Genomic DNA, 27,862 nt, shown 5'->3' on the forward strand with positions numbered 1-27,862 from the left:
GAAAAAGATTTCACTGTCTACAATAAAATTTAGATAAAAATAACTTATATATCCCTACTATTTCTTCCATACCATAATATGCCCATATATCTCTTATCGTTGTCTTTTCAATTCTAGCTTCTTTACAACAGTCCCTCTCTTTCGGGATATTCAAAACAGTCATTTTGTCCATTTCCAACAGAGGGCAAAAATGTGGAAAGATCTCCAGAAGAAATAAGAAATTCTCAAACCAAATTTCCATCCAAAAGAATTTGGAAAAATACATTCGAAAATCCTTGAAATTATTCACTAAGAATATTTTATTTGGCAATGTCAAATATTCATTCGAAAATCCTTAAAATTATTCACTAAGAAAATTTTATTAGGCAATGACAAATATTCATTCGAAAATCCTTGTAATTATTCACTAAGAATATTTTATTAGGCAATGTCAAACATTCATGCTCCGCGTTTAAAGAAACATGTTCTAGAGAAGGGGGGTGCTCTCCTCTCGTTGGTTTTCGGACTGCTGTGGGATTTTTAATTCTAAAATGCTCAAATTGAACAAGTATTTTGAATATGTTCTAAATAACAGTTATTAATTTTGTTTTAGTAACAGATTTAACATTCGTTACTCTTTGTTCGTAGTTAGATTTGCATGTATAGTGAGCTTCAAAAAGCAATGAAATGAAAAAATGAAAATGGAAATAACATTTTCTTTTTATCTCGCTAATCAGATTTTAAAATTACGTTTCAACTAGTGTCACTTCCTGGTGAACTCTTTCAATCAGTTGAAAGGTATCCGAACAGAGGAGCTATTTCACTGTAAAAAAACATTGCATTGCAGTCCATTATAAAATGGCATCGAGAAGAAGAAAATAAAGAAAGACAGCAAAATCAATAACATTGAATATATAATAGTTTGATCGAATGGAATGGAAAGTTGAATTGAACTATAAAACACTATCGGGGCATTAGAAACTTAATCTTAATTGATCGTAGACTCTGAATTGCGATGAAATACGTCGAAATACGTTATATGAAAACCAGCCTTTAGGAGCCAAGATCGTGAAAACCATCTGCAAAGCAAGATTGCAAAAACAGGTTGGTATCTGGTCAACTATATATTCATCCTGAGGTACCGTCCTCTTATTCCGTTGATATTTTATTAAAGAATTGCTTGCATTATATAAGAAAAAAAAAACTGGATTTCGCTACAAACCCTACACCCGACCTAAAAGGAATCTAGAGCCCCGAGTGTCTCCGATATCTCAGTCCAGACATAAATAAATCCAGAATATGACATATTCTGTTTACAAAACACAAAATAAAAGATGATTACGGAAAGTTGCAATGCAGAGAGTTAAGGTGCATTCTAAACTTGAGAAACAGTTTCCTCGAAATGCTGACAGTCTTGGCTAAACCTATATAAATATAAAAAAGTGACTTCGAGAGCTTTTTAAACTTCCTCTTCTTCAAAATATTATTAAGGTTTCTTCAATGATTCCTGAATCTGCAGGCAACAAAGCGAATCCAAAACCAAACGATACTATCTGAAGATCCAAAATCCGTAATTTCTCGAACCGATGCAATCAAGGGTTTATATCTTCTGGGACACAGACTGTAACGATAGCATCTCTCTTCATGGCTCAAATGATAGTCCTTCATTGGGGTGCAGCTAACAGCTTCTCTGCAATAAAATGTGACAACAAGAAATGAGGTAATGAAAAATAAATGAGAAATAAAAAAACATAACAATACGTGTCTGGAAATCGGTCTTGGAAAAATTCGGAAACCAATTGAGAACGGTAACCAACTTTCAATTGCAATTAAAAATAAAAGACTTTGATAATCGCGAGCAGAGCAACATTACAGATTCGGGGCAGAAAGTGCTCGCAAGTTACATTTTCTATTCTAAACATCAAACTAAATAAAACACGGTAGAAATGGTAGAAATGCTATATTAAGGGCAAAAGTGAGTGGCAAAAATGCTGTTGAAGAACATCTGACAGGAACTGTAGTGCCAATAAATACTTTATGGCAAAAAATGGTCAAATCCCTATCCAAGGAGCTAACATAGCAAAATTTTTCCAATTTTTTAATTACGGTAGGAATCCATACGAAAACCCATTATACAAAGACTACTTTTAATCATTATTCACAAAGATTATTTTGACTTTCATACTTAAGTTGCAAAAAAGAAATTCCTTCTTTAAGATAACTTAAACTCTTGCTCAAGTAGCCGCGGTCACCTAAGAGGTCTGGGTTTTCGAAAATCGCTATAGTTTACAGCTTCGAAAAGCATACTGCCACTGTTGCCTCGATATCATTTTCTCTACTTTAAATCACAAAAGAGCCTAATTAAATATGGCTACACTGAAAGTTGAAACTACTAAAAGAGTACACAGTTACGTTATTAAGAAGTCTTTGGACATAAAAAATAAAAAATATTTTAACAAACCTGGACTTCTTCTTTGGTAATTAGATTGATAATTGTTTCAAGAAGTCGTCCTTGATCGTTCATTTGAGAACGGTCGGCCATTAACCTCAAATTTGGGTTCGAAATTTTCTGCTCAAGTAATTCATCCAGCTTCATTCGTAACTCCTGAAATGTTAAGAAGAATCAACCAAATACAAAACTCAACATCATTTTGGTCAAGAAAAAAAAACCGCCTTTTGTTGACTTATTGTCTACAAGAATATAAAATTTGATTGGCTTGCTTCAGTACCGATAACTGTTTTATCGTAACACAAAAAATGCTACGCAAGATGTGAAGTACTAAGACAACGAGCTTATTTACAAGAAATTACCTGAAAAGTCAAATTAAAAGAAACTGGCTAGAAGCATCATCATTTGGAATACGACTGAATGCCTTTCAAATCTGAATCCGTGTTAAAAGGCAATGATAGTTACATTAGGTTTGACCAGCGTGCAAGCGTTGACCGTAAGTCCAAATGGAGATCGGACGGAGATCGGACGGAGATCGGACGGAGATCGACCAGAGATCGGCCGCCGAGGCGGCAGTCAAGCTAAAATCTAACGTTACCAAAACTAACGTTCCATCATATGCAGATGACTTGAATAAGGAATATAAAGATTTTCAATTACCCTGAATAGACTGCGCAAATTTCTGCCCAGGCAAGTAGAAAAATACTGACAGGGAGGGATACTTGCAGTAACTTGCTAACTGATTGAAATTATTTCATTTCAATCATATAAAAACAAAATTCCATAATTTCTAGATTGCTTCATTTGTTGATAGTTCACAAGATTGAAAATGCAAGGGTTACGTTAACAAACAATTTAAACAAATTCTGATAAAGAAATGTCTAATGGAAAACGCCCTCAATGCTTTCAATATCTGAATAGAAATTTGGTTTTTCCTTACCTTAACAAGTTTCGCAATCTCCGGTGATGCCTTGAACTTAATCCATCCGTCAATTTTAATAACATTTTGGAAATCTTCGCGACCTGTCGTTATTTTCCCACCAAAGAACAACAGGGGAAACGGGGCAATCAGGCTGGTATCATACAGAAAAATCTATTGAGAAAACAACACGAAAATTATAAAATATATTTTTCATTTACAGAAGAACTATGTGCTATCAAAGAAATCTATAAACCTACACACAAGAATCTTCGTTTATTTAGACCCTGCAAATGACTATCTTAGCCTAACATCCAAACAGAATGGTCATTTTTAATCTTGGGCACTATTGTTTGCATATTCTATTGTTTTCATTTGGTTCAACTGTTTCCTATTTGGCGCTGAATTGGATAAAAATTCATCGTTAAAATTCTAGTAAGTGAAGGACAATGAAATTTAAGTCAACGCAAAGTTTGAAACAAATTGAAAACATTATAGATTCTTTGAACAGGCTAGAGTGAAGGACGATTTCTCGCAATTAGGACAAAATCATTGGTATGAAGACAAAATATTTTTGGTATAAAGATGTTTTTTATGCTGTCCATTGATCATAATCAACAATGTTGTATTTGGTATATCATCATTTGAACAATATCAAGAACATGAACAAGTATATTATACAGTGCTATAAAACTCTTCAACCTGGTTCCAAGTGTTAAAATTGACAGCTCTCTAACTAGTTTCTCTATTAAGAATTCAATTCAGTAATGTTACTCTTTAATCTTAGAGAAGAAACCTAATTCTACAGCAAAATATTTTGGAAATGACAGTAACTGAGCGAAAAGATGAGAAAAACCCACCGCAAGGCCTAAAGGACCAAGCTTTACTTGGACCACGCTTTGTGTTAATGGCTTTATAAACTTCGTACTTAAATGCTAAGCCTTAAAATATTTTCTGTTTTCTGGCATTCACTTTTGATGTCTATCGTGTGTACTTCATTTTGTATCAACATAAATGTAGTAGTCTCTCGTACCGATCATATTTTGGTAGTCAGTAGCAATCAAATAACGCTAAGTTTCTTCTTTATCAATCTTCTTATCTTCTTTATCTTTAAGTTGAAGACCTAATTTTAAAAATGGGCGTTCCCATTTTCCAGTGACATGAAGGGTGTGGCACCAAAACTTAATTATTATTTAACATACCCCCATACCCCCCCCAAAAAAAACCTTGCCTCTTCAAACCGCCAATGATTATTCTAAACTCGTTATGCAATAATAAATTTTCTGGGCTGTAAGGATGATGTCTGCAAATCAACAAGTGACAGAAAAAAAGGCTCAGTGACAAAATCCAAGGATAGTGAGACAGGAAATGGCACAAATACAGCCCCCCTCCCCCTAGATTTGGGTCGTGAAGAAAATATGAAGTACAGCTCAAAGGCAAACATTCCTGCTTATCTTCATGTATGGAAAATACAAGAGGCAGAAATCCTGCAATCCAGGGCCTGTTCTCTTCATCTTCTCCCGCTTTGTGATTCCTCTACATATTGGTCGGCAAGAGAAGCTCTAAAATGTGCTACGAGCCAAAAATGGGCAATAAAATTAGCCCCTAGAGAGACTCGAACTCTCGACCCCTGGTTTACAAGACCAGTGCTCTAACCACTGAGCTATAGAGGCATATGTGCTTGATTGAGAAAAAGTCTTACAGCTTGAAAAGAATAGCAAATTCTTGCAAAGCTTGTTGATGTCTGAAGGTTGCTATAGAAACGGCGCTAGCCAATCAACGAGTCTATCGCATGAAGTTCCGAGCTACGTTGACATAGTTACAGTCAAGAAGTTGTAATAGCTTAAATGTGACATCTTAAAAAATTGGATAAAAGATTTTATTATTTCTCCCTAAAAATGAGCGATAAATAATTTACAAATGTTTGCATTTTTCAAAGCCTTTTTCAAGAGCGACAAATAATATACAAATGTCTGCATTTTTCAAAGCCTTTTTCAAATATACAAAATGTTCACAAGCTATTGTCTATCAGCTCAAAACTGTCAGGTTCGCAAAAAAAATTGAGAAGATCAACCGTAAAAATTGCAGATCTAAATGCAGAAATAACTTAAAAGCATCTGTTAGATATTGTTTTTCACAAAGTAAAGGAATGCTAGTAAGATGTTGCAGAAATTCTCGCCTGCTCAAAGCGTACATGTTTTGCTGCTTGCAAAACGTTTTTCCCCAAAAAATACAAAGCCTTCATCGTTAGCTGACCCAAGCAGTTTCAGAAATATTTTCATGCTCATTTGATTCACTAGGGTATATGCTGTAAATCTGCAAGGCCACTTTTTATGGCTATTATCCAAAAGGGAAATGGGTTTTCGAACTTACAAGCATTCTTGAGGATTCAGAGACCAAGATTACGTAAAGAAAGCACTACACGTATCTAAGTAACTTTTCGTTGCAAGACCTAATCAAATGCAAAGCCATAACTTTTTACAAAAGTGTAGCCATACGTTTTGAGTTTAAATGTGCTAGAATAGTGCTAGAAAAGAAGTAAGCTTCAATATGGTTAGTGTAGCAAAAAAGGTTTCAAAGCAAATAATTTGCCTTTAGATTATACTGCAAAATCCAAGCATTCAAGATTGTAAATGCAAAATCAATAAGAATAAGTAATAAGAAAATAATGATGAATAACATTGGTATGAAATCAGCTTCTGCAAAAGAAAATAAGTATATACCTTGTATATATATATATATAAATTTGTCTTTTGATACTTCCGTAGCACAGTGCTCAACACGTTAGCACGTAGAGCCTGATATATCATAGAGTTGAAGAAAATAAGACTACTCTATGAAAGACTATGGTTTATCTCTACAAGCCTGTTTCGTGAGTAACTCACTCTTCAGGAGATGTAGAGATAAACATCAAAGTATATATAAATATCAAACATCAAAGTATATAGAATACCTTGGAGGTCTTCATGATTTCGTGGTAAACCATCCAATGGCATTCAAAATGCTTCACACCAAAGTTAACAGATTTTGGGTGCAATTGAACTCTGCCGTGGTTATTCGACGTGAATTTCGGCATTCTAGAGAAAAAAACAACTGTTCGTTAGAGAAAAAGCAAGTAAAAAGCGCTCAATTTGCTGTTGAAAAACCAAATAGTTGTATTAATATAGAAATTTTCAACTCTTTTTAGCTTTCAGACAAATAATCGGCGAAGAAGAGAACATAATAATTGAATCTACTGCACATCTGTCTCCATCGGGAGTCTGGAGCCCAATTACGTCATGCAAGAAATGTCGTCCGACGAAAATGGTTTCTAAGGCAACATATGTTTTCATAAAAACATTCAGCCTAAAGAAAAACATATGTTTTTTTATTTGTAACTGATTATATGCCTCTATAGCTCAGTGGTTAGAGCACTGGTCTTGTAAACCAGGGGTCGAGAGTTCGAGTCTCTCTAGGGGCTACCGTGATCTTTTTGCCCTAACTGACCGGTCTGTTTTGATCAACTTCGGTACTGCCTTCTGACACTGAGAACACATTCCGAGTCCATCGTGCTTAACATTGGACACAGAAAACAACAGGACTTAGTACAATACTATGTTCTAGCAGAATATAGGGTGATTACAAACATCAAGGTGGAAAATAATATTGAACTAGCCGGTAACATTATCATTTCTTGTTGCCTGAAAACGATACAAAAGACAACAAACAGGATTTATAATCAAACAAAGAGTTCGCCACAGGGCTCTCCGTTAGGTCCCTGCTTGCTTATTAAACACCATAAACGTGTTCTAGTGTAAATAAATGCAAACAATGTCAAAGCTCAAAGGAATCTCCAGCTTTTATTTTTAACACAAAATATTAAGTTAAAGTGACTCGTACTAAAATGAGTTTAAAGTTTAACAAATAACTTTAAAGTGACTCGTACTAAAATGAGTTCAGATTTTAACAAATAACTTTAAATGGTAAGGGACAGAAAGAAAGAACTCAAAAAAAGCTATCAAGGTCGGCAGTCCCTTAAACTGTGTTTTTGACGTAATTAAACACAAATCTTATATATGGCTTACAACATATCATAATAATTGAATCTACTGCAGATCTGTCTCCATCGGGAGTCTGGAGCCCAATTACGTCATGCAAGAAATGTCTTACGACGAAAATGGTTTCTAAGGCAACATATGTTTTCATTAAAACATCCAGTCTAAAGGAAAACATATGTTTTATTTATTTGTAACTGATTATATGCCTCTATAGCTCAGTGGTTAGAGCACTGGTCTTGTAAACCAGGGGTCGAGAGTTCGAGTCTCTCTAGGGGCTACCGTGATCTTTTTGCCCTAACTGACCGGTCTGTTTTGATCAACTTTGGTACTGCCTTCTGACACTGAGAACACATTCCGAGTCCATCGTGCTTAACATTGGACATAGAAAACAACAGGTCTTAGTACAATACTATGTTCTAGCAGAATATAGGGTGATTACAGACATCAAGATGAAAAATAATATTGAACTAGCCGGTTACATTATCATTTCTTGTTGCCAGAAAACGATACAAAAGACAACAAACAGGATTTATAATCAAACAAAGAGTTTGCCACAGGGCTCTCCGTTAGGTCCCTGCTTGCTTATTAAACATTATAAACGTGTTCTAGTGTAAATAAATGCAAAAAATCTCAAAGCTCAAAGGAATCTCGAACTTAATTTTAACAAAAAATAGTAAATTGAAGTGACTCATACTAAAATGAGTTTTTTAACAAATAACATTAAATGGTAAGGGACAGACAGAAAGAACTCAAAAATAGCTATCAAGGTCGGCAGTCCCTTAAACTGTGTTTTGACGTAATTAAACAAAAATCTTTTATATGGCTTACAACATATCACGCGAAAATGCTGCTCACCCGCTTGGTCCGTGTGGATTCGAAACTTTGGCAACATTTGGGTAGAGACCAGCGCAGATAACAGCTGCAATCAACTTGACATTGTCTGCCAAAAAAATAGATCAATCATTATCAGGTTGAAACTTGAACCACAAAAAAATACAAAAAGGCCAATTCAAGATTCATCTTGACGAAGTTGGTGTTTTGGTGTTGCAGGCAGATGTTGTGTTTATCAAAATTATCAAAATTTAAACATATGTCAACTGCAGAACGTTTAATGAGCCAGAAACAACTCAAGATGTTATATGTTGTAACTTATGACTCTTCATAAAGTTATTCACACAAATAGATTAGTTGTATGTGTATATATCCATATATATATATATGTAAAGCTAGAAAAAATATCGAATTAAAATAAGGTTACAAACAAACAAGTTGATCACAAAAATAAACATTTTTCTCGAGTGCAACAGATGATCTTCTGTAACCCTCTTTCGTAAGAAAACAGTAACTCTCTTGTTATGGAGACAAACCAGCATTTTTCCGAACGTCTACTGAATTTTATAATTTCGAATCATATTCACATGCGCAGTTAAAATCGATAACGCTATTTTCACATTGCCTAATTTATTCTGTGGTGGCGATATTCGTGGCTCTTAAGGGAAAAAGCCAGTTTCGAATCAAATGATGAAGGTAATTAAGAGAAAAGGGCTTCACAGAATGAATATCGGGTTCATATAATACCACCATGATTTATAATTGTTTTTATTAAATTCCATGAAGCGCTAAGCGTTGTGAATTTTGTCATAGGCAATTACCCTAATGCGCATGTGCATATGATGCAATTTCTAATTGGTTTAGAGGAATGCTAAGAATAACATTCCTAAATGATAGGAATCTAAAATCGCATCCCCCGTCAATATCGACACTAAGAGAAAACGACCTACCTGAATGGACATTGGCCTGGTAGCAATCTGCACTTGGGGAATCAACGAAACCGATCTGGTGCAAAAGGCCGGCGAATTGAGACTTCATACTGGCGATCATCTTCGAGGGAAATTGAAGTTGTTTAAAAAAAGATACAAACAGTACGGTCACTTGATATTCCCAAATGGGTGGGATGGGATGGAGTTGGAGATGAAGAGCAAAATATACCGATGAAGACATGAATAAGGACAACATTTTGCCTAATACCTTAAGCCATTATGCCTAATACCTTAAGCCTTAAGCCAATGAATTCACCAACAAACTTCTACAATTTAGCCCAACAACCCCGCCAGATATACAACCCTATACAAAGTTGGTTCGACAATTCTTCTCTGCATAGTTTTCACCATATCTTGAGCTGCTCTAGGTTCAAGCTTGAAGATCTAAAACTTAAAAATCATAGAAACTCGGGAATCATATATCAAATCAGGCGAAAATCAAGCTAGTTTTGAATCATCCAGCCCCCGGAGGTTTTTCTCTATTTCTTGTTATTTTCATTGATCTCTTAGAGGTTAGGGCTCCTATATATTGCTGGATTCTTTTCACAGTTCTTAATGTTTGCATTTAGGATAGACTCGGCTCTTCAAGTAAGTTATGCTTCCCTTCCCCTCTCATACCTTAGGTATCCAAGGTTGGACTAGTGTATCGGCTTGCTGGTAGATAAAAGTGAACTTTTCCAGTCCATTCCCTGCCCATAAATTATGTTGCTTTTTAATTTGAGTTCATTAAGCTGTATTTATAAGCTTGGGTATTATATGGGTTAGGTGGAGCGATGGAGGGTATGGGAATGTAGCCTCAAGACCTGATTTGAAGAGGCATGTGGCAATATCTTCTGAGGGACCTATTTTAATCACATTCACGGACTTTCTTTTTTGATTTTTTCTTATTAGAGTAAAAAAATAATGTTTCTACTGCATTTCGGGCGAAATGTGTCAATCTGCAATTAGTACAGGCAAAGCGCAACTGACTTGGCGGCATTTGTTGGTTATCAAAAAATTAAGGTGGCCAATTTCCTCCTTTGGCGGGAGCGGTGTCACAAAGGAGTGGGGGTTCTGTCTTTACCAGTCTTCTAAAGAATTGATACAGCCCCCTTCGGCGCCTTTGATGTTTGATTGGCCGGCTAATTTGTCACCGTCCGCCAAAAGCAGCGGCAAAGATTCCGATCAAAGGCGGCGAAAAAAATACAAAACTAAACAAACAAAATTATGAAATGAAAACACAATTTTAAATGTTCATACAATTATAATTGATTTTTTATCGCAAATCTGCGAACTAAAATAATCGTCAATTCTCGATTAAATATCCGGGTTTAACTACGATATGACCATAAAACTCTTTCACTAATGAAGATGAAATAGATAGATATATATTGAAGCCCAACTTGAACATTTATTTTGATGTAAACCTACTTATAAACTCCCTTCACAAACCTTCCCGAATTTAGCTGTGCATCTGTTGCTAGACAAATTTGTTTACAAACTTCCAAGGCGGCATTCCTGGAACCATTTTTATGAACTTCCTTGGAATCTTTCCTCAAGTTTCTTCTGCCTTTGAACAGTTAATTTGTTACAAAAAATTGGACTTTATCTATAGAAATTCAAAAAACGTTTTTGCCAATTTCTCAAAAATCTGTGACCCCAGATTTATCAAAAGTTGGGCTGTATTACTGCTCCTGAGATTGTCATAATCATTATCGAGGTTACGCACATGCATTAGGTAGAAGAGATTTTTCACTTCACAGAGCGAGCAATCCACGTGTTCTGGTCTGTTTACATAAACATATTAAAACAAACCAAAAGGAAAAGGCGTTTAACATCCATCTTCCCCACATCCGAAAACTTCTTTCATATCATGCAAAAAAGATACGTTTTTAATGGAGTGCCGCAGGGATGTATTCTAAAGCCACTGCTTTTTCTCGTTTACATGAAATGTTGTTAGTACAGAGTTGCTGATAACAGCATTTCTCCTTTAACTTTTGCTCAGACTCCAATTCACGAGATTGGAACAGGATATGAAACTGGAACAGGCTATGAAAGTTACGTGAAACTGGCTCGTAATTGACAAAGTAACTGAAACCTGGACTTAACTGGTTAAGGACTGAACTTAGCCAGACGCTGGACTTCAAATCAAGTCGATTCCCTTGAAAAAGGCGAAATGGGGCAGCTTAAACGTGCTGATTTGTGTTCGTGCACAGTTACTCGTATGCCTGCTGCCCAAAAAAGTTTCGACATCTACCAAAATGCGATTGGTTGGAAGGAACAACAACCCTAAACATTAGGGCATTTCGCGGCAAATATCAAACAAGAGCCTCCGTAGCACTAAAGATTGCGCAGAGGCTCCGACGATCGCAAGCCGCATTCTTTGAAGTCTTCTGTTAGGATGGCGACAGCCAATCAAACACTTGTGCTTTTGTTTACTGTGACAGCTAAACAAAAGCGGTGGAACTTTCAACCTGCGATGATCAAAGGACAATGCCGCCTGAAGGGGGCCTGTCGGTCGACGAAAGGACAGCGAAATGCCATATAGGGAGGTATGGGATAATGGTGGATCATATCTGTCATCGTTCTTTAGCTGAAGGTAGACTACGAGAGACTTCACAAGATAAAACGAAATGGAACAACAGCAATCTCGCAATCACTTGCGATTCAGTATCGACTATATACTTTCATCGGACATCGAAAGGAAGAGGGTACGACGACAAATTGATGAGTCTGGAAACCCGAATGAGGCAGAAGTGAAACATGCGACATCAGACTCTACGACTGAGAAGGACATTTCACCTGAGAAACGTGGATCGCATTCTCAAACAGGTTGGTATCCACTAATTTTACTCGTTTTTCTACAACACATTACTGTACGTTTTTCTCCATCTTAATCTTTGGCTGCAAATACCATTTAATTGAAATCAAATAGCATTTAATCATTACCTAATCAGATAATTCTTTTCTTTCAGCAGAAAGCAAGCGTCTTCGCACCATTTTCACCGCAAAACAACTACAACAGCTTGAAGATAAATTCCGAGAATCCCAATATCCAAACCCACAAGAGAGGTATGACATGGCGGAGGAGCTCGGTCTGTCTGAGAAGAAAGTGAAAACATGGTTCCAGAATCGTCGCATGAAACTGAAGAGAGATTATTGGAACTCAGCTCACAAGAGAGCACAACAAGCATCGTTTGCAAGCACCATCGCAGTTCCTTGCAACTTGCCCTGTCTGGTGAATGCTCAACCGGTTCATCGCAGCTGTCATTTCGAAACCGGGCTCCTATACCTTCCACGTCCGGAAAGCACACTTCAACAGCAAACCAGCGACTTCTCAATGACCAGAATGTCTTCACCTGGTGCATTACGAGAGCAACATCGCCTGTCACACTTTGAGCCGTACCCAGACGTGGCACCTCTGCGGAGGACAACTATAAGCAGACAGCATCAGCCGCCATATGAAAGATATGGGCACGAGGCTTACAACGGATACAACAAAGGTTACTCCGCATCTCTCCACAACGGCATGAGCAACTTTGGCAGAACCGATGCCAGCAACAACCGGCCTGTCAGTATTGCAAGAGATACCGGAAAAGAAACCAGAAGCAGCTACTACAGCAGCAACAACAACAGACAATGCATGACGTTATCATACCCGAGAAGGGAACTTGAACAATTTTCCCCCAAAGACAATGACATGAAACTAAGTGGACGTTTTTTAAAAAGTACAAGCATTGTAAATAGATCTGATGACGGTGTATGCAAATTTAAGCCTATTGTAATTTGTTAGAACTATCTATTAATATATTTAATATATTTACTATGAATTTCTTAAGGTTGTATAGATTGATTCTGAATTGATATGCTTATGGAACTAGATCGCTTCCTTCATTCATTGTCATCTCCTGCTTCTAAGACAATTCATATTCATATTTGAAACATAAGCTTGCTATAATGATACATAACAAAGATACATAACGTAAAATGATACATAACAAAGAACAAGAAACATTTATTCAACTTACATTCAACGTATTCACAGAAAGAAAATTCCTCCAGCACCAATCTTTTTCTTGGCGTGTTCCACGAATCTTTGCCCATTTCTGCAAAATGATATATTTTGCGATAAAAGAGACAAAAAAATTGACAGTTAACTTCAATTCTTCATGTTTTCATGGATTACTCAAATATCGGCTCATTTTCTGGGATAGAAAAGGCTTTAAGAGTCATTAGTTTCAAAATAACATCTAGTTGAAAGAATCTAAGTTATAAAAATAAAACGGGTTAAAAATCTTGGCAGATAAAAATTGTCAGATTAAATAAACTTACAGAAAAGGCGTTTACAAGCATGATATGATCGCTCTTGGCTCCGTTTGCAAATTGTTTTCGTACAGCATCTGCTTCTTTTTCTTTGCCCTAACAATCACAAAAAAAAGGTGAATTAGTGACCTGGATACAATTCAAAAATGGACTTTATTTTTAGCAAGACTAAATAAAATAACATTGTTTGAAACTATGAAAAGCGTTGGCTTCTGAAGTTCAAAATTAAAGTACTTATTCATTTGGAAAGAAGCATTCGGGTAAAGCAATCGCCCAGTTAAAGGAATCGTAAACTAACTAGCTGCTTGATAATGGTATTAAGAGTGAAAGTTTGGACAGACACGTGTCACCGTCCTGGTCCACACGCTAAAGCATAGATCGATTTTAGATATAGCTCTGTTGTGCAAAGACAGCAAGTATGATTTGGAGACATCGTTAAAAAGTTCATGGTTAAAATCCCTATTACAAGTACAAATACTTAATATAGCAAAAAATGATGTCTCTTAAATGTCTATATATTTCTGGGCTATAACGTTGAAAACAAATAAATGCAAAAAAAACAAAATAGCCCATATATGTTTTAATTAATCTCTATGTAACGTACGAAGTTTCTCACATAAAGAGAGAGTCATAAAGACACCTGATAACATTGGATGAAAACACAAAGTATGTTACCCATAAAACTTGAAAAACTAAGTCAAAGTTACTGACCAAAGGGATAAAGAAAGGGTCCTTGAAACCCAAGCTGGAGGCAACTGTTAATACTGGATCAAGACATGAGAAAATTGCACCAAATAGAATCATTTTGCCAACTTTTGGGTTCACCGGAAGATTGGCCAAATGGTAGCCGAGTGGCGTCAAGTTTTCGTTTCTGTCGAGGGCATTCTGAAACAAGAGCGCAAGAGGGTGTCAGAACACTAAACAAATGCGAAACAGAAATAAAAAATAAAATGAATAAAGAGATACTAATCATTAACAATTTTCTTAAATATCAAAGGAATAAAAATTCAAAATGCTTCAAAGGGATCTTTCTTTTCAATAATCTTTATATTCAAATATTTCTACCAGCCTCCCAAGGCATCTTTAGCGGTAATTCCAACATTAATTGGCGAAATGTACGGTCTTCAACCTTAAAAACATGAACAATTTGTTTACGATAGAATTGGACAATAAGGGCCTCAAAACAACTCCACTTTTGGCAAGATGTGGAAACAACTCGACGGCTTTATGCACGGCTACTGGCAATAAATTGCAAAAAACATTATCAAGAAGTTTAGCATTTTCAGGTTTGACAGTACAGTGTTGAAACAGAACAAAAGACTGCAAAGCCTGCTAGGTGAAATACCAACAGTTAATGAGTTACCAATTCTGTAAGCGAGCGAACGGCACTGTACACTGATTCTGGAGAGGGCGATTGTAGAGCTTTCGCCAGGAATGGTTCGATATTACCGAGTTTAAGAATCTGCAAAGAAACATATATTCAGATTAATTCATGGTAGACAAAGTAACAAACTGCAAGCTAAAGTTGTATAGAAAGAGACCTGTTGGCTAAGATATCTTACAGCTACCTTACAAAGGTGACTAAGGCCAGATTGGCGGGGAAACAATCAGCTGTCCATGTGTGGCTTCACTTCCTGTACCTAAACCGACTTAGGCTACAGGTCTGGGGCCCTAACAACTGAGCCACCAAGAATCATTTGGACGTAAAACATTATTGTATGCAAGCCCATCAAGCAAGTTTTTCTTAAGAAAACATAAAGATGAAACGCAACTGATTCAAGTACATCTACTAGTCGTATTGATAAAGAAAATAAACCTGGTTTTCAAAAATGGCACTTCTTTAATGCTCATCCACAAAAGCTACCCAGGTTTAGGCCCAATGGATGAATGAAAACGATGTTTGTGCCTCCCTCGAACAAATCCATTTTGGCAGTACAGAAACTGACTTTTGTTATGATGTTAATAACTATAAGAACTAACTTTAATTTGCAAGCAAAGCTCCTCCAAAGGCGTTCTCAAAATTTCGGGCGTTTGGTAGTCGGCCAACGACTCTTCTTTCAGACGTGTATAAAGGTGAAAACAGTGGCCAGGCTGCACCCTGCAAAAGCGGCAGTGTTTTACGAAAAACAGTGTCTGACTACAAATCTTCGCAGTGTTGTACATATGAAGGTTTTAAAACTTTCCAACAAATTTCCAATATTGAAAGAATCTGCATTCTATTTCACTTGCTTCTAACTATAAGGCATGGTTTATTCTCCTACCTTCCAGCTCTCCCTCTTCGCTGTTTTGATGAAGCTTTGCTTGCCCATACGGGCTGAAGACATGATATGTTTAATGCTGTGTCGTAGGTCTAAAATGATCAATTAGAGATGAATTATTTTTTACAGAAATGTCTTAGAAACTTTAAAACTTGCTTGCAAAGAAGGAGGACAATATCAGAGGATGGTGAGTGAAAGAGAAACACAGCGCTCTGAGCAGGTGAGGGTTGTTGAATGCAACCTAGCACAATTCTCCTAACACTGCACTTTTATCATTCAAAAGAAATTACAGGCATTTATTTCCAATCCTCAATTTCATAATTATCACCCCCAACCCCTTCCCCCTACCACTGCACGCTTAGACATTCTTGCCATTTGACTGGTCGCAAAGCTTATTGTTTCTCGCAATTTCGAATTTAGTTTTGTTACGCAACATCAATATTTCCAGTTTTCCATCATTTATACCAGCAGATGGTTTAGGCACACGTCCGATCAATTTTTGCTTAGTCAAAATTCAAAATACTGAAGTAGTAGTCAACAGATTCAAAACCATAAACATTCAATCGTAGCTTTCCGAAAACAAACACAGACAGGAAACTTAAATCAAATTTTGCAGGTCTCTAAAACAAAACAAGTGTTAACGCAGTTGGTTTTCCTTATTTCAGTTGTAACGAAATCCAAGTATCTAAAGAACAAATAACGGAACAAGGTTTTTTAGAGAGTCTTTGAACTTGGGAAAAATGCATACCATACGGTGGCAAATGCACTAGCAACGACATCGACATTACGAGAGAAAATAAAATTATCCAAGGTTAATGGAGATTTTCTTTAAATAATTGACAACAGCAGAATGAACAAAGAATTAGAGACTATAAACGTAGTTTAAAATATAGGCATAAACAAAAGTTACCATCAGTGGGTAATTAAACAACAAAATATTAAAATCAAGTCTTTTCCAAAAGATTCAGGGATTCAGGAATAAAAATAGTTTAACGGAGATGAGTCGACAATCAAGGTCATCAACGATGCCCGATGGCATGGCAGGTAAGTGCAATCTGCCGTCTGTTCAAAACTGGCAAGAAACATCACATCCGCTAAACTCAGCACAAAAACACATTTAAACTTTCAAAACGTCAACTCACTTTCTCTTTAATCTTCCCGGAATTGATAACAAAAACAACATCATCAATTGTAATGCTACGGTAAATTAAAGTAAACTGAAAAGTTTGAAAGATTCATTCGTTATCAAGGTAACTTTTATCAAACCACCGTTTTGTCTAGTCGTACTTATGTTTTAATAGCCATTAAACTAGTTTTGAGCATAAAAATCGGTATAACCTATCTTAATGTTCTTTGTGACCCCAAAAAAGAAGATCAAATTCAAAAAAAGAAGCTCCGTGAGAATGTTGGATATTTACTTAGTAAAGCAAAGCGATATAGGGAAATTATTAAATTCTGCCAGATTAATTTCCTCTGCTCCCCTTCAAAAGATTTTCGATTATTAAATGTTAGGCTGAATCTATTATCATTCTGCTTAAAAGTTTATCATTTTGGCCAATGAAAATAAAGTTGATTGCATAGCTGCATGTTTGCCCGGTTTTGAGGTATCAAAGCCTTCAGTATCTTTTGCAGATAAAGTGACAACTTTTGCATTTTTAAACAACATTTTCGAGAAAGTCAATGTCTGCATTCTTCTTGTTATCTTCGTACTTTAATGCCTCCAAGGCTCTTGGAAAATGATCAAACAATCACAAAAACAAAGAAAAAACTTCTTAACTACTACAAAACTTTTCGCCCAGGATTTATGTCCATTTTTTACAAAAGATCAATTGCTTCATATAAATGGCTAGTTAAGGAGCTGTAATAACAGGGGAGAGGCATTTAAAACATTCACGAGGCTACAGAAAACAAGAAAGAAGCTTTTAGAAACATGGTAGAAGCCTAAGAACACATAGAAGAAGCTGCCGAAGTGATAAAAGAAGCCTTTGAAATCATGGAGGAAGCCACAAAAACATGGGAGGGCCCTTTATAACAAGGAAAAAGCCGTCGAGGCAAGGAAGAAGGAGGCCACGAAAAACATAGAAGCTGTATCTACAAAGCTAGAAATGTTTCTATTCTCAAACTTAACTTTTTCAGCAAATCATAGTTTACCTGGTTTCCGCAATATTTGTGGCAATTATTATTTTTCTTATTCCAATCGGCGGACGATCGAACACCTACAAAGAGGACAAGTCTGACTATCACCTGATATTGCCTGCTAAAAAGTTTTGCAACATACAAAACAAAAAAATACCGTTTGGGTGTTTATCAATCGCACAAAACTCTGATCCAGGAACACCTTAGGAGCAATGGAAATAAGAAACCGGTTGAACCTGGGTTGCATTAAGAGGCACATACGTACGACATGGGTGACATAAAAACCGAGCTCAACCCTCTATCCTGTTTGAAATAAACACTGGAATATGTACGTCGGCTCAACTTGGAAATACACCTTGCAATGTCAGTTGCCTTTTTATCAAATAAAACTTTACCTGGGTCCGTTAAACCCGGATTGAGCTCGTATGGGTTAACTAGCATAATGAGCAGAGCTTAAGTGAGTCTGATAATGGATATTGAATGGAAAGCATTGTCTATTGACCATATATCGAATACAATAGGTCTGACTGGGGAGAATGCTCCCCTAATGCTGAAAAGGCTCGGAACCAACTGAAAGGTCAGTAGAATAAATGTATCGGTTCATAAATTGCACAAAATTTATATTCTGAACTCACTTCAATGCGCGAACTCACTTAGTCCCATAAATCTAGTCTTCTGTTATCTGACCAGAAGGTCCTACAACCTTCCCTAGATCTCCACCCCTTCGACTGGGCAAATCATATGTTTTGGGTTCATTAAAAATTATCAGACCAATACCTGTTGCTGGCATTTTGTTGGCATCAGAGAGTGCAAAGGCAAAATCATGAACCGATCTGCAAAGGTTTTAAAAATTCATTACAAGTGAATCAACACACCTATGGCTTAACAACGCTTACGTGATCAACCACGTGGAAAATCACATGAGCAAACGTGAAAGATTAAACGGTTACAAGCTTCAGAAATGGTTACAGGTGCCAATTTATTTGGAGACCAGGAAATATTGCTATGCAAACATAAAACTTTGGCAAAATTCTTGATGTACAAGTATTAATTGACAACTTTCAGATTCTTTATGTAGTGCCAACGATTTAATTCGGAAATAATTATTTTAAAACCCTATTGCAGGTAAACTATCGAAGCCTCGTAAATCAGTGTTAGCAACTGCTTTCATAAAGATGGCGAAATTAGCAAATTACATTGTTCTATTTCCCTTATGATCAAAATATACATCCGAATTTAAATTGAAACAGAACCTGTGAAATAGATGACATTGGAATTTTAAAAATAGCAACACCTACCAGCGTTAAAGAATGGGTTACTTCGCAGCAAGTCATGAAGTTTTGAAATGTCATCCCAGCCAGGGAGAAATATCAAAACAGCACCATCCTGAAAAGAATATAATGTATTATGAACCTACGAAGTAACCAAGTAACTTGACTCAGTTTCTAGAAAAGAAGGTCTTTAATACCAAGCTGCTTTCACAAATAACTCAGGTAAAAACATTAGGTAAATTACAGGATATAATCTTAAAACTAATTTACAATAATCGATTATTTCAGAAACAAGAAATGAAGTAACAAGAAATGAAAGCTTCGATGATATTTTAACCAAACAATTAATTCAAGAAAGCCAGGCCAAGAAAGACATGAATAGCTTGACAGCAAAAGGCCGCAACGTTTCACATTGCAGTTTTCTAATTGGGGTCTTCCAATGGCTTGTCTTGATAAGGAGCACATACAATGAAACTTGAATAAAAACAAATTACCTCCATTTTGTTGCAAATGTGACGCAAGATGGATGAGATGAGATGAAAATCGATTGATTCAAGATCTGCATTGCACAGTGAGTGTACAGTCTGCCTGGAATAGTGCATGCTGCAATGGAACAAAAGAACATTTGCTCACAAAAGAAAAAACTCTTCTTTATTGAACTTGCCAAAATTCCATTGGGAAATAATTTGAAATAGTGATATTTCAAGAGTTATCTAGGACGACGCTGGAACTAGAAGCTAGAAACGGTCTTACGAAAAGCAAATAACGTCCAAACAAATTCTTCTTCAAATCACATGATAGGTTAATGACAAAAGATTAGCCAAAATGTAACAAATCAGACGCGCCGCTCAAAATTGCCTGTAAGATGATTTTGATTTACAATTGACTATAATAATTTGAAATTCAAAGCTTAACAAAACAATAAACACATGAATAGAAAAATTTTTATTACCAAATAGGTAAAGTTTTTTTAAAAAGAGTATGAAAAAATTTCTAGCTGATAAAGTGAAAAAACAACAAGCAAGAATATTAACTTTACAAATAAATTTGAAGGAAATGATAATCACGCTAAACATTTTTAGCATAAAAAGTTCATAAAAGTTAATTTTCAAAGTGAATAACAAAAGTTAAAAATGAATTGATACAATGATTTCTGTTGGTCTCAATAAAATAATGGATTTTCTTGTTTCAGTAAAATGATGAATAAAATCTACTCTAAAGGACTGAGAAGAGCATAAGAAATAAATGTAACAACAAACCCATTCGGTGCATTTTGTAAATATTTAAATAGATTTCTTCTTTCTTCCTCTTTTTTGATTTCATTGTCTCTTGATCGTCTTCTATGCCATGGTTTAGCTTTATCGTTTCGAGTTGAAACATTTGGGGTATAACTGCAAATTAGCTCCCGCAGATCAATGACAATTAGATGAATCACCAGATGCAGAAAACTCTTTGAATTATCAAACTTTAGGTATTGCAAAAACAATGCATACAGAACTTTGGTTTTGATTATAAACTACTGCTATGTAACAGACTTAAATATTTAATTCATCTAAAAACAATGAAGTGCATCAGCTACTGGAAAAGTACAAAATAAACTTAAGCAATATGACATGGAAAATCAATTTAATACCTCAGCATTTCGTATATATCTTCAATGTAGAACTCTTGAACAGGGTATGTAAACCCAGGAATGTTTATTTTCGGACATGAATCTGAAGGAGATACAGATCAACGTAAGACAATGGCTGCAAGAAAGCTTGTTGGAGGGAGCAAAGCATAAGGAACCAAACAAGATAATGACCTTTAAAAAAGTAGTGAACATGAACTGATATCTGATATGTGACGAATTGATGTTACATGGCTTATATGAACTTAGTATCTGCAACGATGCACGCTGCAAGTGGAAAAATATTTGTCTACGTATCGCAAGTTTGTTTCTCCACTGAAACCAAGCACTTCAAGGTAAGAAGACTACTTGCACTTTTATGTGATGTCAAAATGGCAAACAAATATTTGTTGTATAAAGTGCAATTGCCCAAGGATGGCGCCATAGGGGGGATAGTGTACACAGGACAGTATGCTGAAAACGTTACTAGTCTGAAATTATAATGCTACGAACAACCAAACAAAACTTACGAAAATAATCTGAGAACATTTCAGAGTTGAGTGTGGCACTCATAAGCACCAGTTTTATGTCTGGCCTGGAACGAAACCGGGCAAACAAGATTAGCAGATGTACCTTGATGTAACAGGGACATAAAGGGGAACGATGTTGAGTGGTGACATACGATGGTGAGAAAAGATGGTGTGAAGAGAAACACCTTACCTTAGCGGAAGAAGATCTTTCACAATGATGAGCAGAAAATCGGAAAACAGATCCCTTTCATGAATCTCGTCCAGAACAATGTGGCTAACTTCACGAAGCAAGCTAAAAAATTTACAATAAATAGCTGGGTAAATGTTACCATGGTTAAGCGTGGTAATGAATATGAGAGATGAAAAAATGGACTGGATTTTCATTTTAAAATAAAACTCTAAGGATTATCAGACAAAAAGGCCTAATATTTAAAAAGCTTACAATATGTACTTATAAATGCCAATTTTCAATAACTTGTTAATGATGACATCACAACAAACACTACAATATGTCGAAAATTTGCCCGTCTGTCATTAATTCATCGAAAAATAAAGGGACCTCAAGAAGCATTAACACTGGGCTCGGAGCAAAGAAGTAAAAAACAAAACAGCTGCCCTTTAGAAAAACCTTGCGATGCAACATTAAATAAGAAAAGGAATAAACATTGACTGCAAAAAGTGCCGAGAAGAGCGAATGACAACAAAACCAGCACATCGGAAATAAAATTTACTTACGGGTCAGATACGAGTCTCCGCAACAGGATCCCAGTAGTACAATAAAGTATAGATCCTCTGGTACGTGGTAGTTGACTGAAAATAAAATGAAAAAGGGCTTAAGTGTGAGAAGCTTCGATAATACTTGAATAGAATAACAAATCGTCAGTATGCTTTAATGAAATATGACTGGATGTAAACTCAGTACTATGCACCCTAAAATACTACGCAAAGAATTTTACATAATTGGTCCCCATTTCACTTTCATCAAAAGTTTAAACCCTTCCTTTTAACCAACAATTAGCCAAGTCCTATTATAAGTTTAAAAGAATTCGCCAGTGAGATCTATCAGCTTTAAACAGAGGGTAGTCTGTCCTCAACTAGGCTAGGTGCTAAGAGTCCTTATTTCAAAAACTTCCCCAAGTTAACTCATCTTGTTCTTCATTTTTGCGCCTTTTACAGCATTCATCCTGTGTTAGTTGATTATTTAATACTGTTGTATCTAGCTATACTACCTCTGCAGATCTTTACATGGCAGGTAGTTGAATATTAAGTATATGAAATGAAGTGAACTGAGATTTTTCTTAATGTCACTAACTGCAAAGCTCATGCTTGAAGTATAACAAAACTCACTTTTCAAGACGAATCTGAAACCCCACACTTCCCTCTCCACATCTTTCACCCCTTTCGGCAGCCACTCTGTCAGCAACCTAAAGGACCAGAGAAAACTTATGATTCTTTAACATTACCGCTTTCTGCTAATATATCCATATTTTATGCATACTTTGATTACAAAACTTGGGTTGTTGATATCAAAATTTTTAAAGTCAAAAGAATTTCATAAAATCGTGTTAACATTTGTTTTCAATAATTTCTTGCTCATTTCCTTTATACAAGCAAAGTAGAGATGAGCCACAGTTGTTAAATATGTTTTAGCTGTAAAAATTTAACCCTTTAAAATCTATATTAAAAAAATAGTGATGAAATCTTCTATTTTGAGAAGAAGTACCGAAATAGCGCTTATTCTTCTTGGCTGAGTGCAAATTATGTGGCATTGTGATCCAACTCCTCTTTCAATAGCATTATCCAAGATGAATTGTGCAACCTAGAGAAATCCACATTAAACTGTGAAACATAATGATAATAACAACTCACTTTTTTCTACAGAAAACACATTACCTAGCAATACTTGAAAATACAAGGCAAACCTGTATCTAAAATTGTTGTACTTAAGTATTTCAAAATAATTTGTCAAAAAGTACCAAATAACCTCACTTCCCTTTTACACACACTTCAAATTCAAGTTAAAAAAGTTGCTTTATAAGACAGTTACCATTCTTGCATCAAGATTGTGAAGTTGGATCATACCTGTGTTGTCTTTCCACATCCTGTTTCACCACTTATAACCATAACTTGACTTGCTCTCATTGCTTGTAATATTTCCTGCAAAAAGATGCATTGTTTACAAAAATTTATGTTTTATTTGTGCTGGAGAAAAAAACATTTCTTGGCAATAAATCATTCCTTACCTCTTTCATTTTGTATGAAGGAAGATTCTTCCTAAATTCCTGGAAAGACAAAAGTACCTTAGTTTGGTGTCTTCCCAAAATAAAAAATGAATGACAAATTGTTCAAATACATGTAACACATAACACGCCATTACACACATCACACATAACACACATAACACACATAAAATTTAATGAAAATCTAAGTAGAACAACATATAAATGGTTTAGACAGGAAACATACCATCATGACTTGATACTTCTCACTATTCTTCTGTCTGTTTCGAAGATCATTTTGGAGCCATTCATTAAACTTTTCATCATTGTACAAACTAGACTTTGTCGGGCAAAGATTTGTAGCCAATTGATTGTTCACAGCATGAGATGCAACTGTTTGGTCAAAACAAACTTCCTCATCTTGAAGGATATTTTCCTCAAACTGTCCTTCTTCATCGCTTTCTGAAGAGTCTGAACCCTTTCCAAGAATTGATCTTATATTCTTCTTATCGTGATCATCAATGGCTACAGCATGTCTCTGAAAGAACATTTACATAAACATGAAACAGTGGTAGCAAAACTGAAATTTGACTAATCAAGATGTTTTTTCTAGAAAAAAGATATCTAGGTTAGAAAGTGACATAAAATTGTTCAGGACACCACGGCTTTATGATTATATGCCCTTAATCTAAAGGGGATCAAAAGAGCCTCTAAAACCTTTCAAAGGCTTTACTTTATATGACTTCTCACAATCTAAAGCTGATTCAAAAAAATGTAAAGTGTGCTCCAGATTATCATTATAAAGATTATCATTATCATTATGCTTAAAACAATCCCCATAACTGATTGACATATATAAAGGTATTTCCACATGATGTTTAGTTGACTACAATAACATCAGTTATTTCACATAGCTCTACCTTTACAGCATTGATCATTTGTAACGAGAGAAAATTATAAACAAGAAAACAAAATCTTTCGATAAGGACATTTGAGGCGTTATACTACAAAATTACATCTCAACTGGTTGTCAACACAGCCCCCTAGAGCCCCATTTGATATCTACATTCCTACAATCCATTCATAGGGGCCTTGTCTCAGCTTTTTACTAGGGCCAAAGGTGAGTCTGTTACTATCCAATCCAATTTTATCTGAGAATCCGGCGATATTGGGACATTGAGTTTCTTACAAGGAGAAAATTGCCAAAAAACATTCTAGTTTCTACGTGGGGCACATAATCTAAATGCATGCTGTTTCAAATTTTTATTTTTTATTGTTGGCAGTTTGATACATCCTTTGTCAATACTTACGTTTAGTATAAACGCCAGCAACTTAAATGTTTGTCTTTATCACCACCCCTGAATTTTTGTCTTTAGCGCCACCCCCTAGAGTTAATGATGACATATGAACTAGAAGGTTTGGACCCCAGTCATTTGAAGCTGATAGTGGGTACACAAATATCACTAGTTGAATCTGTCACTCAATTGAGTAATTTTTGCAACCTTTTTCAAACCAGGTGAGTATTTTTGTCTTTTTGGGATCAGATAGAAGAGGAAACATGAGAATAACTACCGCCTGAAAAGGAAAATATGCTGTGGTTTCACATGAGAGTAGCATCCACTTTGATTTGTGTAATACATTTCAACATCTAAATGCCTGTCTTTGTTGATACATACCTCTCTCGCTTCATGAGCCTTTCTTTTTTCTTTACCCCTTGCAGCATACCATAACCCTATATCTTTTCCAGTTAATCCAGATGGATGACCTCTGCCGCCTCTCCTTCCCCTCCCTCCACCTCTTCCTCTTTGTCTTCCTCTATAACCACCCCAATTCCCTTCATCATTAGGACCATCTTCATTATGAGAACTATGTCTTCTTATACCTGCAAACATGAGAAATAAGGTGTGCACATTTCTTCATTCTGGTGAGTTTGAGTAAGGAAACTACTTTATAACATGTTCAGTTAAAGGCATTGAGTCATCATCAAGTGCCCTTTTACGCAAGCCTACCCCCTTGCCCCTTGGTCGCTCTGGCATCCCTGGTCGTGATAAACGATAAGGCTTGTTGTAGAATGCGAGAATAAGTCAGTTGCTAGAGGCACTGACTACATAACCAAGGGTCCATGGTGCAAGTCACTGGCACGACCAAACTTTCAACCAGAGTGAGGAGATTCACCAGCTCTCTGTAATTCCAGGCATAGGAATCACGAGGTGTGGTTACATCCCAGTCTGCAGAGTATGGCACTTTTCGATGAGATCTCCGGTTTGCACGAGCAAATAGCCTGGGGTGACGGTGTGCACCACCAAAAAATGTCTGGTGTGCACCGATTATTTTTCCCTGTTGTGGTTAAAATTTGTGAGTTGCATATCAAAAATGCGTGTAAAGTATACTGTTGAAGATAGCGCAAGTTTCTATTTGCATATTTGTCAAGTAAGATTCATGATATCTTAAATTGTTCATACACAACTGTGCTTGTTTTTATCAGCTGACATTTTCTATGGGACCACACCAAGCCACACCCATCTTAGTTGCCACACCCGAAAATACCCGGTGTACAACAGGTTTTGCACAAAAACATCTCCGGTGTGCACATGCCATACTCTGCAGACTGGGTTACATCAAGAGGAAGGACCAGGACACTGCTTGATAAGCTTCTCGGTGTCCTAAAAACTACCTTCGGATGCTAGGTAGAAACAAAAACAAATACAAATACTAAATACAAATCTTAGTCAGGCATATCAGATAAGGTGCACAGTGAAAGAATGGCTGAGCAGTATGAAACAGCAAACTACAAATACCAGGGTCTGGGGTTTGAGTCCCTAACATGACATAATTTTCAGTTGAAGTGATGAGAGTACGCGAGCAAAATGGTAGCTTGGTATCCATGTGACAAGAAATTTGGCACGCGATATTTCAATTATTATTGTGTATTTCTTGAGCGCACACGTGGGTTCCCAGTTTCAAGGGAACTTGTCTGTCACTTAAGGATGGGTAACCTTATGCATTTTGATACAAACCTCCTCTATGCATACTTCGTCTTAAATGGGAACATCGTCAATTTGAAACATTTACAGGTACTCCCTTTCCATCTTTCTTTATTAATAAAATCTAGGAAATGCTAGGCCATTCAACTCAATGTGTTATTTGGCCTCCGTTCCATTCAGTGGACCTGTCACTTGTGACGTAATGCTATTTATGATGAAGAAAAGAGATTTATGAATGATTTAGTTTAATTTAACTGCAATACGAATACAATTAATAGACACCTTTTGATAAGAATACCTATTTTTTGCTGAGCCTCAATTTTTTAATTTCTTTTATTCTGAGCCTAAGAATGTTGGGGGTTAAAACGATTTAGGAGGCTAAACATGTTGGAAACCAGAAGCAAAGCGATTGTTTTGCTCAATTAATGTGTCCCATAGTCTCGTCTATTGTAATGTTGACTTGAAATAGGAAAGGTTTTGCAAAGTTTTAGAATAACCTTTATAATATAGCTCTTAATGAAACTATTTTTAGATTTAAAAGTACCAAAACAAGATGGAACACGGTTTAATGTAAAATATTAGCAATGAAAGATCAACAGAAGAGCATTCAACTACAAACAAAATATTAAGCATTTCGTACTGTTGGGATATTATTTGACAGCATATGTTAGTCGTAAATTTTTCGGAAATAAGGTGCTTTGTATGTTTCTGAGAAACTTTTTGTTAACAAATAGACCTTGTGAGCTCAGCTCAGGCCATGAAAAAAAAACTCCGTCAATTTGTGCTGGCACTAAGTTCCTAAACCAAGATGTTACTCGTTTTACAACCTGGATAATGACCGATTTCTTCGATCAAATTCTCATATTCCATTTTATGTACGTCTTCTATTATAAAGACAAAATAAACAAGCTAGAGCTAAGGGCATATTTAAGGGAAAACTGGGCACAATAACTACAATAAAATTAGAATGATATACTATATTTCTTTCCACTTTTGTTCATAATTTTATGCTCTGCGGAAAAGTAGAGGGGCCATGGCAGTGATGGCGCCAGGGGAGGGCTAGGGGGGCTACAGCCCCTCCGTCGGAAGCATGTAGCCCAACCCCCCCCCCCCCCCCCGTCGGAGGAGATTTTAGGTTATTATCGGAGCAAATTTGACAGAACAACGAACGGAAACTGCTTATTTTCGTCATTTTAGCCCCCTGTCGGAAGCTCCAGCCCCTCTGTCGGAAAATTTCTGGCGCCACCTCTGGGCCATGGCCCCCCAAACCCCCTCCGGCTTCGCTGGCCCTAGATTCAAGAACGAAAAAATTTCAGTGAAGTTTCGAAATCGCTATATCTTTTTTCATC

General features: G+C 36.2%; 2 protein-coding genes and 3 non-coding genes across 5 annotated transcripts; 3 read left to right on the forward strand and 2 right to left on the reverse strand.

Annotated features, from left to right (window-relative positions):
- Nucleotides 1-876: 876 nt before the first annotated feature.
- Nucleotides 877-26,696, reverse strand: LOC135693674 (ATP-dependent DNA/RNA helicase DHX36). The gene is made up of 29 exons (XM_065212210.2): nt 26,547-26,696; nt 25,206-25,411; nt 23,777-24,067; nt 23,554-23,592; nt 23,393-23,467; nt 23,034-23,129; nt 22,658-22,734; nt 22,046-22,120; nt 21,501-21,602; nt 21,311-21,375; nt 20,805-20,886; nt 20,431-20,562; nt 19,666-19,774; nt 19,199-19,286; nt 18,678-18,733; nt 17,916-17,980; nt 16,907-16,961; nt 15,768-15,856; nt 15,487-15,604; nt 14,870-14,968; nt 14,218-14,391; nt 13,516-13,602; nt 13,212-13,289; nt 9,166-9,265; nt 8,240-8,324; nt 6,301-6,424; nt 3,369-3,521; nt 2,441-2,584; nt 877-1,669 (listed from the first exon to the last, which is right to left on the reverse strand). Exons 1-29 carry the CDS (start codon nt 26,557-26,559, stop codon nt 1,658-1,660), a joined length of 2,889 nt encoding a protein of 962 aa, XP_065068282.2. The 5' UTR covers nt 26,560-26,696; the 3' UTR covers nt 877-1,657.
- Nucleotides 4,948-5,020, reverse strand: Trnat-ugu (transfer RNA threonine (anticodon UGU)). Its single transcript has one exon. It is a non-coding gene; the product is annotated as a tRNA-Thr (tRNA).
- Trnat-ugu (transfer RNA threonine (anticodon UGU)) lies at nt 6,735-6,807 on the forward strand. The gene has a single exon. It is a non-coding gene; the product is annotated as a tRNA-Thr (tRNA).
- On the forward strand, nt 7,589-7,661 carry Trnat-ugu (transfer RNA threonine (anticodon UGU)). The gene has a single exon. It is a non-coding gene; the product is annotated as a tRNA-Thr (tRNA).
- Nucleotides 12,158-13,311, forward strand: LOC148958932 (uncharacterized). Its single transcript, XM_089111208.1, has one exon. It carries the CDS (start codon nt 12,263-12,265, stop codon nt 12,974-12,976), a length of 714 nt encoding a protein of 237 aa, XP_088967334.1. The 5' UTR covers nt 12,158-12,262; the 3' UTR covers nt 12,977-13,311.
- Nucleotides 26,697-27,862: the final 1,166 nt, after the last annotated feature.

Source organism: Rhopilema esculentum, chromosome 11 (assembly GCF_057945365.1).
Source record: "Rhopilema esculentum isolate cy_ngs chromosome 11, ASM5794536v1, whole genome shotgun sequence".
Taxonomy (NCBI): Eukaryota; Metazoa; Cnidaria; class Scyphozoa; order Rhizostomeae; family Rhizostomatidae; genus Rhopilema; species Rhopilema esculentum.

Excerpts from the sequence above, each read along its gene's own strand:
- LOC148958932 (XM_089111208.1), top strand. The coding sequence starts at position 12,263 with ATGGCGGAGGAGCTCGGTCTGTCTGAGAAGAAAGTGAAAACATGGTTC.
- LOC135693674 (XM_065212210.2), bottom strand. Across the intron at positions 19,775-20,430 it reads TTACAAAATGCACCGAATGG|CATGCACTATTCCAGGCAGA; the intron begins GTTTGTTGTTAC and ends GTTCCATTGCAG. Across the intron at positions 14,969-15,486 it reads AGCTTTGCTTGCAAATTAAA|ATTCTTAAACTCGGTAATAT; the intron begins GTTAGTTCTTAT and ends GTTTCTTTGCAG.